We start from the raw sequence: 15,145 nt of genomic DNA on the forward strand, positions 1-15,145 counted from the left end.
TCTTTTTTCGATGAACCGAAAATGTTGGCTCCATTCACCTAAAAGAGCCGTTCAGATGGCTCCCAAACAGCTCTTCGTTCAGTAGTGCTTAAACATGTATGACAAACCAGGAAACAATAGCAGATGTCTAAACTGTGAGTTGAAATACATTTTTAACTGACGAAATTAGCTCGCTGGTGTTGTTTTTTTACACAATGCAAAAATAAAGTGTGGACCATAATGAGGTTCTCCTGTCACTTGGACCTTTTGTTCCTGCAATGAGGAATTACCATTTTCTGACAATGTTTTTATAACATTGTCAGAACATGAACAATTATATCGTTCAAATGTGGTCATTGCAATGATAACTTTCTTAAAATATAGTAACTGTTAATGTAACATCAATTACTTTATGAGGATTGGCCTATGTATTTTTTAGGCAATATATAGGCAATATATATATTTTTTAGGCAATATATATGTATGTCTTCAATATATATTTGTCTTCAATTTGCTGTTACATCAAACCTGTTCACAATCGTTCATGTTATAAATATAATCGTTCAAAAAGCAGTAGCCTATAGCCTAGCTGTAGACCTATGCAAACCAGGGAGCCAAATGAACGGCTCTTTCACACAAGCGATTTGGTTCCCGACGTTCACCAAAAAGATCCGTTCAAAACGAGTCGTTAATTCGCGAACGACCAATCACTAACTCATACTAGAAAGCAGAGGACACATTAGAAAGGATCGCACTGGGAGGATGCGAGGAGCTACCAGCCACTGTTACCGCTGACACACATACGAACCGCCAGCGAGAGGACCACTGACCCAGCCCGCAGGGCGCAGCCTCTATGCTGGGCAATAGAGTGGCCGTGGGTGGTGTGTGTGGGGATTTCTAAATGATTTCTTATACGCTCTTTTTCTAACACCATGGTGCTGGGCAAGGTGAAGACTTTAGCCGTCTGCTTCGACTATCTCAACGACAACAATGTTCCTGTTTACTCCGGTGGTGATTCTGTATCCGGGAGGGTGATCGTCGAAGTCGCAGGCGAGGTTCGCGTCAAAACGCTGAACATAACCGCCAGAGGAGTAGCCAAGGTGCGGTGGACAGAGTCCCGCAACGCTGGGGCCAACACTGCCTACACTCAGAATTACACCGAGGAGGTGGAATACTTAAACCATAGCGACACGTTAATAGGAGAGGAGAGAGGTAAGGGACAACCACATCATAATTACCACTCATTCTCACAGAGATGTGCTGGCATCATTTTGAGAGTAGGCTATATGGATAGTGTTGACCTAGTTCAGGTTGTTCTGAAATAAATGGATAACCTAGAAATGGAACACGGTTGTACATCACCGGATTCGTGCCATTGCTGTGGTTATAGGCTACGCCATGTGTAAGTTACGAGTGATGGTGGTTTCAATTTCACATAAACTGCATAACACACACATCACACATTGATTGGAACAAATAACAAATGTCATTATGTGTGCCCCGTTGAGTTCTTTCAGTCAGGTGGGATAGTGGTCCTGATGCGACCAGATAGTCCTGGTGTAATGCATAGGTTTTCCTCGTCCAATTTAGGCTGTTTAATAACGCATGATGGGACATAAATATTTGATACATTTATGTTTTATTGTGACACATTACAATTAATGTAGATTCTACAGTAGTTGTGTTTTTATTCAGATTTAACAATCATAACAAGTTGATAACGCCGTCTTTGCGTTTTATGTGGTGAGGGAAGAAACCGTAGAATTTAGTCAGAATTTGACCTGATTGGGCTAATCTAACCGAAAGCGGTTGAAGTTGGAATATTTTCGACGTTTATTACTGTTTTAGTTGTACAATTTTATCAGGAGCATTCTTTCGCTGATAACATCCTAAAGTTTACTCCCTTTGTTAGAAGCGGTTCAAACCTGTTCACGGCTGAGGGACGCACGGGGGGGAGACAAATCTCTGTCGCCTCTGATTGGTCGGAACTCCCACGTGTATATAGGATGACGTCATTGCTTCTGAGGAAATTACAATTCTAAAGCATGCAAATTTGTCTTCAATTTGCTGTTACATTTCCATAGTGTACTGTAAAACTAATATATATATATATATATATATATTGCCTAAAAAATACATAGGCCTATCCTCATAAAGTAATTGATATGTTGCATCAACAGTTACTATATTTTAAGAAAGTTATCATTGCAACGACCAAAGATAAAATTCAGAGTAGTACCCTACTAGGCTACTGAGGTCCAGTTTCAGTCTAACAACAGTCCCAGTGATATTTGCATAATAGCTGTTCTAGTGGGACATGTAAACTGATACAGCTAGGATTAATTCAGCATCTTTACAGGGCATAACAACACCAAGAGATTTAAAGGAAAAACAATCCCATAGTTAGTATACACCCATAATAAAAATACACTCTTGACATAAGACAGCAATACAAACATATATGGCAGAGTAAGTCCGATCTCATAATTAGGACAGTAAATGCACCTGTGTGTGGGCGAATCAGGCTGTCGTTGCCAGGGTAATGTCTGAGAGCTGAAGCAATATTTTCTCGAGAGCATTTTATCCACCACAATATGACATCACCAAGACCTCCAGCAGAAGATTGGTTGCCTTCTCAGCGACTCACCGAACCTACCGGTACCCTAAATTCAGAATAGCCTTTATGAAAACAATGTTAACCAGAAGGGTTCATTACAGATGTAGGATCTTCATTTGATCACCGTCTTGAAGGAGGACCTTCCTGCAATGCAGGACAGTTTTTACAGTTAGGCTTAAAGGGCATCTGAAGTTTGTAATTACCACTTTGAAATTTCAGACTTGATTTTCCCTTGTGAAAAAATGTATCACCCCCTTCAAAAATGTCTATTAATTATAATCCACATAATAATTCATATTTCCTGTTGCTGCCGGATTGTTTTCAGATGTAGCAAACTGGCTCAAAATAAGATCCTAAATCTGTATGTAGCTGGCTGGTAAATGATGTCATGTATGTGCTGATTATCTGTTTACCTCAGAGGTGTGCAACAGATTTGAACCTGGACAGCTACATGGTATGCAGGCTTGTGTTCCAGGTCCACACTAACTCACCCTATTGAACTAATAGTGGTCTAAATAGTACATATGTGTAATGCAGGACATTTTAAACCTGTAGTGTATTTGAAGTAAAAAGGCTTCTGAAGTTTGTAATTTCCACGTTGAAATTTCAGACTTTATTTTCCCTTATACTGATCCCGGCAAAAATGGCAATTAATAATAATCCATATTTCCTGTTGCTGCTGGATTACTTTCCTGCTGTAGCAATCTGGCTCAAATTAAGACCCTACATCTGTAGACCCAGGTGTGTTAGTGCTGGGCTGTAGCTCTCCTGGACCAAAGCTGCCTGCCGGCTACACTGCTTTTATCTCACTTTGTGTTGAAGTACAGTGCATTCGGAAAGTATTCAGACCCCTTCACTTTTTCCACATTTTGTTATGTTACAGCCATATTCTAAAATTGATTGAATAAATGTTTTTCCTCATCAATCTACACACAATACCCCATAATGACAAAGCAACAACAGGTTTTTAGACATTTTTGCAAGTGTTTATTAGTTTTTGATGTTTTCCTAGTTTTTGTTGTACTGTAATAACCCTCATTGATGCTGTGTTGATTGACTGATTGCCTCTGATGAATTTGTAAAATAAAACATGCTGTTGGTTTTTAATAAAGATGCATAAATGTACCTGCTCTCGAGTCCCTCTTTATTTATCTCAAATACTACAGTCCATCTCTGCTGGCTCTCTGTTTGTCTGTGAGAATAACATGGCTGCTTTTACTGCTGCATGGCATGAGGGTTTTTGGTGAAATCTCTCCCCTTCTGTCTCTCCCTCCCTTTCTCATTCCCTCCTCCCTGTATATCGCTCCCTGTCTCCGTTTCTTTCTGTCTCTCCATCCTCCCATATTACAGAACACATGGTCATTCATAAAGGGCCTTAGTCGAGGGGCGGGACCAGGCTAGCTTTGTTCCAATGGGAGGCTGAGTAGTAATGTTGCGGTGGAGTAGCCGGCTGAAAATCCACTGCTCATTCTGGTTCATACCGGTATGCGCCTGCTCTCCTCACTCTGCCGGTGTGACTTGACAACCACACACACCCACACAATGTTCTCTACACACACACACACAATGTTCTCTGCTGACAAGATAACATGCGGGAGTACTGAGGTGGCAGGAAACAGATCTATATACACATCAACATAAACATTAATCAGTAACATGTGGATTGAGGAAGTGAAAGGGAATTCATGCTTCCTCTGCCTGGGTGTGTCTTCTCTGTACTGTCTGAAGTGTTCATGGATTAAATTAAATGACATTTTGTATTTCATGCATTGACGACATGACTGGGTGATATTGAAATTGAATACAATGACTGGGTTGTATGTGCTATAAAGTATTTTTTATGTGTGGTTATGTGTCAAAGTATTTTTTATGTGTCGTACAACATTTATTATCTTGGTGTTGCCTTGGACTGAGGCACTTGAAAGCACTAGGCAACTTGAAATCGCAACATGATACAATGAAATTAAATGGTGGGTGCGTGTCTATGCGTGTGTACACTGTGGTGTGTGCGTCAGGTATGGTATTTGGAATCTTGTTCTCCTGTGTTTCAGATGAAGACAGTCCAGAGGAGGCCCTGACTGTTCTCAACACAGGATTACACGAGTTTGCGTTCAGCTTCCTGCTACCACAGATGTACGTAACAGATGTACACACACAAACCTATAACAGCCATAAAATCCGAAACCCAAATATGGAATCATATCTAAAGATAGACCTGTAAGAAGTCTAATCCTATGAACCAATTTCCTCTCGCCCCTCGTCACCCTCTCTCAGGCCCCTAGCCACGTCGTTTGAAGGGAAGCATGGCAGTGTGAGGTACTGGGTGAGAGCAGAGCTCTACAGACCATGGCTGCTGCCTGTCAGAGTCAAGAAAGAGTTCACTGTCTTTGAACACATTGACATCAACACACCACTGCTGCTGGTGAGGAATACACACCATTCAAAATGGGGACACACAATTCAGTCCCATTCAAAATCCTATTTTCCCTAACCCGTACTCTTACCGTGACCCAAAAAACATAACCCTAGCTCCTAACCCTAGTGCCTAATCCTAAAACTAACCCAAGCTCCTAAACCTAACCCTAGCTCCTAGCCCAATTCTAACACTAATTCTAACCTTAACCCTAAACCACCTAGAAATAGCATTTGAACTTGTGGGAACAAACAAAATGTTCCCACGTGTACACACACACACACACGGCAATTCGTGACTTTGCCATTTCTGTGCGTATAGGCCCCTCAAGCTGGCACTAAGGACAAGACCCTGTGTTGCTGGTTCTGTGCCTCGGGACCCATCTCACTCAGCGCCAAGATAGAGAGGAAAGGATACACACCAGGTGAGAAAACACACACACACACACACGTTGATTGGCTAACGATGATTTCCGCTCAATCTAACCACACACTGCTCAGAATGTTTCACAACACAACATGCTCAAACCCCAGAGGGAAGTTACAGCACTGCAGATATAAATACTGCGCTGAGAGGTATTCTCAGGACACCACACACACAGTCCCATACCCACACCTCCCCATCTCAGCCTTTTTCTCCTATCCTCCTCTCTTAGGTGAGTCCCTCCAGATCTTTGCGGAGGTGGAGAACTGTTCGTCCAGGGTGGTGGTGCCCAAGGCAGCGCTGTGCCAGACCCAGACCTACTTCGCTAAGGGCAAGGCTCGACAGCTCCAGCAGCAGGTGGCGGCCCTGCGTGGGGACACCCTGCCCCAGGGGAAGAGCCAGAGCTGGGACGGAAAACTGCTCCACATACCCCCGGTCTCCCCATCCATCCTGGACTGTCCACTCATCAGAGTGGAGTACTCACTGATGGTGAGGAATGATAATAAACATAGTATAGTTGATATGGCAATACGTGTGTTAATATGGGAGAATAGGAAATAAATAAATACCTCCTAAAATCTAACCGGTTTAGAAGGTACTTTCCAGTCATGTATTGTAAAAGTTACAGTGTATCAAAATGTGGGTTGTAAATAAGATAATATCTATCTCTCCCTCTCTTTCTTAGGTGTATGTGGACATCCCTGGGGGGTTGAACCTGTCTCTGTCGTTGCCGTTGGTGATCGGGACCATCCCCCTCCACGCATTCACCAGTCGAACCAGCAGCATCAGCAGCTACTGTTGTACCGTCAGCTGGCCAGAGAGACCTGAGGGTACGACATACACCTGTGTGTGGAGTGTGTGTACTGTGTGTGTGTGTGTTTTCCAATGTTAATTGCATGTCGTGTGTGTATTCACAGCTCCCCCCAGCTACAGTGACCTGGCGGTGACAGAGGAGCAGAGGCGGGGCTGTCTGGAGCGCTGTGAGGGGTTAGAGGTCAACCAAGAGGGCCAGGGAACGCTGCAAGCTTACATCACAGAGTTCAGATTCCAGCCCCCACCGCTCTACTCCGAGGTACACTCACCCACACACACCACGCATGCACGTACATACTGTACATACACACTATTGTAGGTCAAACTGGCCTAATCTCTCTCTGTGTTCCTCAGGTTGACCCTAACCCAGAGCCGAGCTGTGGAGGTCAGGAGACCCGACCCCTGACCCTCTCGCTGAGGACGACACTGACCTGCTCAGAGCAAACAGGCAACTACACATACAGATGAATCCAACATGGCCACCATTATAGCCCCCTACTGGAGTCAGTCACCTACAGATGGATCCAACATGGCCACTGCTACAGCCCCCTGAAGTGGGACCAACATGGCCGTCTCATCCTTAGTTTGCTCAGGATGGGGTCCATTGATGTTAACAGACACAGGGGTGTCAGCTGCGAGAGACACTGTGTGGAGAGGCCAGGGGATGCCTCAGTCTGACCAACATGGCGGTTTTCTGCTGGTCAGGATGAACAGATAGTGCCTAGACCCAGCTTCTGATACATATGACCATTACATGGCACATCTAAGACTAGAAAGGAGAAGAGGGGAAGAAGAAAAGGGAGAGAATCCACTGTTGGTAACAGTGGTCAGGAATCTCCTCCAGCCTCAGAGTGAATTTTGCACATGCCTTTCTCGTTGTTTGTCTACTTAACTTCCACAGCTTTTCTTCCTCAACGCTCATATATGCTGCAACGTGTCCGTCGTCTTCTCACCACCATTACTACGTAACCAGAAACCGAACACAGACTCTTTTAGAACAAACTAAGAAACAAATGAAAATAGACGTTTTTAGAGAGATGTGTTATGTGTCTTGGGTTTTCTTGAATGGGGAATGTCGTACATGGTGAAATGACTAGTGTGTAACAGACACAGGTGAAGCACTCACTCACACTCTGTCTTTCTGGTGTCTTTCCTCAATAAACCCTCCACAGATACAGTACCCTACAAGTCACTTGTTTGATTGTAGTATATGGACATATGACACAGGGAGAAGCTCTGTATTACATAAGAGGGAGAGCAACAGACAGATGTAAAAAATAAAATAAAAACATTTTCAATGTTTACAGGTCAATTGTGGTTTTGAAAACAAAATCAATCCACCCGAGATTGTAATTCAAAGATTAGCTCTACTTCCAAACTGAGACAAAGTGCAAAATATTTTTGTATTTGTTTTTCTATGTTTGTGTACGTGACACTATTATTGCCATTACTGAAATTACTGCAATCACGATCTTCCTTTGTATGAAATAAAGAAGTCTTTTTGTAGAAACTCTTTGAGCTGTGTACGCCTTAGTTCAGTGGAGTATTAGCAGGGTTATTGGGCCCCACTATCACTGGGTCTACACTACATTAGGGTTTGTTCTACATTAGGGCTGTCTGTTCGATCTGCCTCTCATGGGCTCTTGTCTCCCGCCCTCTCTTCCCCTCTATCCGCTCCCTCTCTGTCTCTCTCTTTCCATTCCAATGTCTGAGAGACAGACGGGACAAGGGAGCGTTGTCTCCTCCAACACGCTCTTTCGCTCTCTTTCTCACGCACACATACATGTACACACACATACACAGCTCTACAGGCAGACAATCCGAAACAGACATGCGTCATGGGTCCCAGGAATGTTCACATTTCTAAGCACTCAAATCAGCCTAGTAAGTATATTACTGCACACAAAGAGAACAGATGTTGGCTAAGACTAATTTTAACTACTAACCTAGTTCCATTCTGGGGTCTGGACAGATTCTGTAGTTTAATCTCTGACACTACATCTAATCTGATCTCTATCCATCCATGTTCGCTCTTTACCTCTATCCCCATTTTCTAACATGCATCCTTTGGCTTTGTCCTGATTGTATCCACATTCTGATTGTGCCCACATTTTCAGACAGGTGTAAACGATTAAAAGACAGTGTCTGGAAATCTTAATGTAGACAGATCTGGACAGTGAAACCGTTGAAATCATGATCCCACCTTCTAAAATTATTGACAAGTGGCACCATTGAGTTATGGCATCAATATGTGTCTTAAAATAAATACATATTATTTAAAAAAAAATTGCTGTCAAATAGTTAGCATAAAGGGGAGGGACCAGGAAATCTGCTCACAAAACAGACACGATGGATGCGAAACACATTTTATTACCATGTGTAGACATATTTTGGAAAATGTGGGCACAATCAGAATGTGGACAAGATTTCAAGAATTCACAACAACAAAATAAAATACTAAGGGTACTAAGCTAACATATGGAATTGTTTTAAAATGGTAATACCACAGATTATTTAGCTGTTTGATTTGGAATTTAAGGAGCCCTTTGGGTTTCCCACATTTATTATTTTTTGGGGATAAAATATCGAATCTGACCTTTACTACTGTAGCCCATAGAAACGCATTGAATAACACATTCATAAATGGCAAAAAAGACAGTCAAAAAATGTGTCACAGGGGACCTCCCGAGTGGCGCAGCGGTTTAAGGCACTGCAGTGCTTAAGCCGTCACTACAGATCCGTGTTCGATCCCGGGCTATGACGCAGGTGGCCATGACCCTGGAGACCCATGAGGCGACGCACAGTTGGCCCAGCGTCGTCTGGGTTAGGGGAGGGTTTGGGTGGCAGGTATGTCCTTGTCCCATTGCGCTCTAGTGACTCCTGTGGCGGGCCGGGCACATGTACGCTGACACAGTCGCCAGTTGTACAGTGTTTCCTCTGACACATTGGTGGGGCTGGCTTCCTGTTTTTTTTATTTTTTATTTTTTATTTCACCTTTATTTAACCAGGTAGGCTAGTTGAGAACAAGTTCTCATTTGCAACTGCGACCTGGCCAAGATAAAGCATAGCAGTGTGAACAGACAACAACACAGAGTTACACATGGAGTAAACAATAAACAAGTCAATAACATGGTAGAAAAAAGAGAATCTATATACAATGTGTGCAAAAGGCATGAGGTAGGCAATAAATCGAGTAATTACAATTTAGCAGATTAACACTGGAGTGATAAATCATCAGATGATCATGTGCAAGAAGAGATACTGGTGTGCAAAAGAGCAGAAAAGTAAATAAATAAAAGCAGTATGGGGGGTGAGGTAGGTAAATTGGGTGGGTAGTTTACAGATGGACTATGTACAGCTGCAGCGATCGGTTAGCTGCTCGGATAGCAGATTTTTAAAGTTGTTGAGGGAGATAAAAGTCTCCAACTTCAGAGATTTTTGTAATTCGTTCCAGTCGCAGGCAGCAGAGAACTGTAAGGAAAGGCGTCCAAATGAGGTTTTGGCTTTAGGGATGATCAGTGAGATACACCTGCTGGAGCGCGTGCTACGGGTGGGTGTAGCCATCGTGACCAGTGAAATGAGATAAGGCGGCACTTTACCTAGCATAGCCTTGTAGATGACCTGGAGCCAGTGGGTCTGACGACGAACATGTAGCGAGGGCCAGCCGACTAGGGCATACAGGTCGCAGTGGTGGGTCGTATAAGGTGCTTTAGTAACAAAACGGATGGCACTGTGATAGACTGCATCCAGTTTGCTGAGTAGAGTATTGGAAGCTATTTTGTAGATGACATCGCCGAAGTCGAGGATCGGTAGGATAGTCAGTTTTACTAGGGTAAGTTTGGCGGCGTGAGTGAAGGAGGCTTTGTTGCGGAATAGAAAGCCGACTCTAGATTTGATTTTGAATTGGAGATGTTTGATATGAGTCTGGAAGGAGAGTTTGCAGTCTAGCCAGACACCTAGGTACTTATAGATGTCCACATATTCTAGGTCGGAACCGTCCAGGGTGGTGATGCTAGTCGGGCGTGCGGGTGCAAGCAGCAAACGGTTGAAAAGCATGCATTTGGTTTTACTAGCGTTTAAGAGCAGTTGGAGGCCACGGAAGGAGTGTTGTATGGCATTGAAGCTCGTTTGGAGGTTAGATAGCACAGTGTCCAAGGAAGGGCCGGAAGTGTACAGAATGGTGTCGTCTGCATAGAGGTGGATCAGGGAATCGCCCGCAGCAAGAGCAACATCATTGATGTATACAGAGAAAAGAGTCGGCCCGAGAATTGAACCCTGTGGTACCCCCATAGAGACTGCCAGAGGACCGGACAACATGCCCTCCGATTTGACACACTGAACTCTGTCTGTCAAAGTAGTTGGTGAACCAGGCAAGGCAGTCATTAGAAAAACCGAGGCTACTGAGTCTGCCGATAAGAATATGGTGATTGACAGAGTCGAAAGCCTTGGCCAGGTCGATGAAGACGGCTGCACAGTAATGTCTTTTATTGATGGCGGTTATGACATCGTTTAGTACCTTGAGCGTGGCTGAGGTGCACCCGTGACCGGCTCGGAAACCGGATTGCACAGCGGAGAAGGTACGGTGGGATTCGAGATGGTCAGTGATCTGTTTGTTGACTTGGCTTTCGAAGACCTTAGATAGGCAGGGCAGGATGGATATAGGTCTGTAACAGTTTGGGTCCAGGGTGTCTCCCCCTTTGAAGAGGGGGATGACCGCGGCAGCTTTCCAATCCTTGGGGATCTCAGATGATACGAAGGAGAGGTTGAACAGGCTGGTAATAGGGGTTGCGACAATGGCGGCGGACAGTTTCAGAAATAGGGGGTCCAGATTGTCAAGCCCAGCTGATTTGTATGGGTCCAGGTTTTCCAGCTCTTTCAGAACATCTGCTATCTGGATATGGGTAAAGGAGAAGCTGGGGAGGCTTGGGCGAGTAGCAGCGGGGGGGGGAGGGGCTGTTGGCCAAGGTTGGAGTCGCCAGGAGGAAGGCATGGCCAGCCATTGAGAAATGTTTGTTGAAGTTTTCGATTATCATGGACTTATCAGTGGTGACCGTGTTACCTAGCCTCAGTGAAGTGGGCAGCTGGGAGGAGGTGCTCTTGTTTTCCATGGACTTTACAGTATCCCAGAACTTTTTGGAGTTAGAGCTACAGGATGCAAATTTCTGCTTGAAAAAGCTGGCCTTTGCTTTCCTGACTGACTGCGTGTATTGGTTCCTGACTTCCCTGAACAGTTGCATATCGCGGGGGCTCTTCGATGCTATTGCAGTTCGCCACAGGATGTTTTTGTGCTGGTCGAGGGCAGTCAGGTCTGGAGTGAACCAAGGGCTATATCTGTTCTTGGTTCTGCATTTTTTGAACGGAGCATGCTTGTCTAATATGGTGAGGAAGTAACTTTTAAAGAATGACCAGGCATCCTCAACTGACGGGATGAGGTCAATATCCTTCCAGGGTACCCGGGCCAGGTCGATTAGAAAGGCCTGCTCGCAGAAGTGTTTTAGGGAGCGTTTGACAGTGATGAGGGGTGGTCGTTTGGCCGCGGACCCGTGGCGGATACAGGCAATGAGGCAGTGATCGCTGAGATCTTGATTGAAGACAGCAGAGGTGTATTTGGAGGGCAAGTTGGTCAGGATAATGTCTATTAGGGTGCCCATGTTTACGGATTTAGGGTTGTACCTGGTGGGTTCCTTGATGATTTGTGTGAGATTGAGGGCATCAAGCTTAGATTGTAGGACTGCCGGGGTGTTAAGCATATCCCAGTTTAGGTCACCTAACAGAACAAACTCTGAAGCTAGATGGGGAGCGATCAATTCACAGATGGTGTCCAGGGCACAGCTGGGAGCTGAGGGGGGTCGGTAGCAGGCGGCAACAGTGAGAGACTTATTTCTGGAGAGATTAATTTTTAAAATTAGAAGTTCGAACTGTTTGGGCATAGACCTGGAAAGTATGACAGAACTTTTCAGGCTATCTCTGCAGTAGATTGCAACTCCTCCCCCTTTGGCAGTTCTATCTTGACGGAAAGTGTTATAGTTGGGTATGGAAATCTCAGAATTTTTGGTGGCCGTCCTAAGCCAGGATTCGGACACGGCGAGGACATCAGGGTTGGCACAGTGTGCTAAAGCGGTGAGTAAGGCAAACTTAGGGAGGAGGCTTCTGATGTTGACATGCATGAGGCCAAGGCTTTTTCGATCACAGAAGTCAACAAATGAGGGTGACTGGGGACATGCAGGGCCTGGGTTTACCTCCATATCACCCGAGGAACGGAGGAGTAGTAGGATGAGGGTGCGGCTAAAGGCTATCAAAACTGGTCGCCTAGAGCGTTGGGGACAAGGAATAAGGCACTGGGTGATGATAAGAGAGGTTGTATCTCTGGACATGCTGGTCTCAATGGGTGAGGTCACCGCATGTGTGGGGGGTGGGACAAAGGAGGTATCAGAGGTACGGAGAGTGGAACTACGGGGTCCATTGCAAACCAAAACAATGATAACTAGCCTGAACAACAGTATGCAAGGCATATTGATATTTGAGGGAGACATGCAATAAGGCGTAAAGTGATTGCAGGTCTTGATTGGGAGAGCTAGCTAAAACAACAGGTGATATAACAGCAGCTAGTCAGCTAACACAGCAACAGTAGGTAAAAATGGCGACGGCTAGGCAGAGAGGGTCGGATTAACTACACACAGATCCTGAGTTAAAGCACAGAGCCGACAGATAAAACACAAATAAACGGAATGGAGTACCGTGAATTAATGGACAGTCAAGCAGGCATCAGCTATGTAGCCAAGTGATCATAGTGTCCAGGGGGCAGCCGTAGATGGAGCAGTGAGGCCTCCACTAAGCTAGCCCGCGGTGTTTAAAGTTAGTAGCCCGGGGGGAGGTCTGCTCAGACGGAGGGGGTCTGCTCAGACGGAGGCCGGTTGAGGGCACAGCGGATGGGCTATTCGTCTGCAGACCAGACTTGGTCGTGTCGACAGAGAATCCAAGCCGGATGGCGATGGCGAAAGAGAGGTTGTCTGTTCAGATAGCAGCCGATATGCTCAAGACAGCTAACGATTAGCGTGCCGCAGTTAGCATATGGGCGTTCAGGTTACGTCGCGATGGAGGGGCCAGTTGAATAACTCCCTCGGGCAGATAACGTCGGTATCCCAGTCGTGAAGGCCCGGTGGGGCTCCGCATCGGCAGTAAACGGGTCCGGATAGGTGATTGTAGCCCAGGAGTGGCTGATGGAACTCTTCAGCTGGCTAGCTCCGGGATAATTGGTGTTTGCTCCGGAATTGATGTTAGCCAATAGTCACTCGGATAGCAGCTGGTTAGCTGCAAGATCCAGGTGTAAATGTCCAGAGCTTGCGGTAAAAATCCGGGGATATGGAGAGAAAAAAGGTCTGGTATGCTCTGGTCTGAGTCGCGTTGTACAAAACTGGCAATAGTTTTCCGAGCTAAAGGATAGCTGATGAGCGCTAGCTGTGGTTAGCTGAACTACTAACGTTAGCTTGTGAGCTGGCTAACTTCTGGCTAGCTTCTGTTGTAGATTTCGGATACGAGGTGAATAATACCTTTGAGGAAAAAAAACAGATCCGCACCACATTTGGTGAGATGGGTTGCAGGAGAGTGTTTTGAAGTTGAGTTTTTAAGAAGAAAAAAATATATATAAAAAGAAATGTGAAGAAAAATATATAAAATATATATACATGGGACAGGACGAGGACAAAGGACATCTGACTGCTACACCATCTTGGATTGGTTAAGTGAGCAGTGTGTCAAGAGGCAGTGCCGCTTGGCAAGGTTGTATTTCGGAGGACGCATGACCTTTGCCTCTCCTGAGTCCGTACGGTTGCAGCGATGGGACTAACTACCAATTGGGGAGAAAGGGGGGTAAAACGTTTTGTTTTTTAATCATAAGGAATAAGGTTCTGAGGTGTCTGTCCTATATCCAGGAGATATAAGAAAGCTCAGAAAATATTTTTTTTTAAATTGGGACACATATTTAACACTTAATTTTTGTTGGCACAAACTACTTCCATACTTCCATTCGTTTCTATGGGTTTCCTTCAGATGAGTTTGTAGCTCAAACGGTTCGGACGCTACAGACAGAGGTGGGCACATCAGCGTTACCGTTTTCAGAGGAGTCCGACACACACCTTCCACCGCAGATACGGAAGGCCAACATAGGCCTTAAATTAGAGACGTTTAACTTTTATTTATACAGGTTTTTCTCATTGAGATAACATTTCTTTTCCAAGAGAGACCTGGTCCAATAGCAGCAGGGGGAACAACATTTCAGACAAAACAACTTACATACACTAACACAACATTAAACAAAACTACAAACACACATACAGTACAACAAAAACATTTTACGTGAAAAACACGAAAGTCTTGACTAAAAACAGCTGGCCATATTAGATCAGTACAGTGTCATACTTATAATTATACCAACAGAAAATAAAGTTAGCGACAGAATATGGAGAATGAACAGAGCGAATCTTCAAATACATTTATACAAAATAAAAAATGTAGACATAAAGAGCAGAGAAAAGCCAATATAATTTGGGACGCTTTTAAGGCATCCATTAGGGGAATGATAATCTCCTACTCCACAAAATTTAAATCTGAGTTAGAAATTCAAATTAAAGAAAAATAAATCACTATTTTAGAAAAAGCTCATAAGGGATTGGCTGGCCGGGATGTCCTTTACAAGGTACATAAGAAAATAAAATGTCTGAACTTAAGCAGGAATATGATCTTTTACTTTGGAAGAGCGACAACAACTACAGGTTAAACTCAAATAAAGCATACTATTTAATGGCAAATTAACCAGATAAACATCTCGCAGCAACAGTTGTGACAAAAAAATAACCACAAAGCTCATAAGCAATAGAATGGCAAATGTCATCCCAGACTTG

The 15,145-nt window shown here is 44.4% G+C and overlaps 1 protein-coding gene across 2 annotated transcripts; it reads left to right on the forward strand.

Annotated features, from left to right (window-relative positions):
- The first annotated feature begins 619 nt into the window (after nt 1-619).
- Nucleotides 620-7,760, forward strand: LOC129863767 (arrestin domain-containing protein 3-like). Of its 2 annotated transcripts, none has more exons than XM_055936008.1 (8): nt 620-1,191; nt 4,648-4,729; nt 4,871-5,018; nt 5,331-5,433; nt 5,665-5,921; nt 6,118-6,262; nt 6,350-6,504; nt 6,600-7,760. In XM_055936008.1, the coding sequence occupies exons 1-8, from the start codon at nt 912-914 to the stop codon at nt 6,711-6,713; spliced, it is 1,284 nt and encodes a 427-aa protein (XP_055791983.1). In that variant the 5' UTR covers nt 620-911; the 3' UTR covers nt 6,714-7,760. The 2 variants fall into 2 exon arrangements, with proteins under 2 accessions (XP_055791983.1, XP_055791984.1); XM_055936009.1 differs by lacking the exon at nt 620-1,191 and adding an exon at nt 3,981-4,079.
- The last annotated feature ends 7,385 nt before the right edge of the window (nt 7,761-15,145 follow it).

This window comes from Salvelinus fontinalis, chromosome 10 (genome assembly GCF_029448725.1).
Source record: "Salvelinus fontinalis isolate EN_2023a chromosome 10, ASM2944872v1, whole genome shotgun sequence".
NCBI classification, from domain to species: Eukaryota; Metazoa; Chordata; class Actinopteri; order Salmoniformes; family Salmonidae; genus Salvelinus; species Salvelinus fontinalis.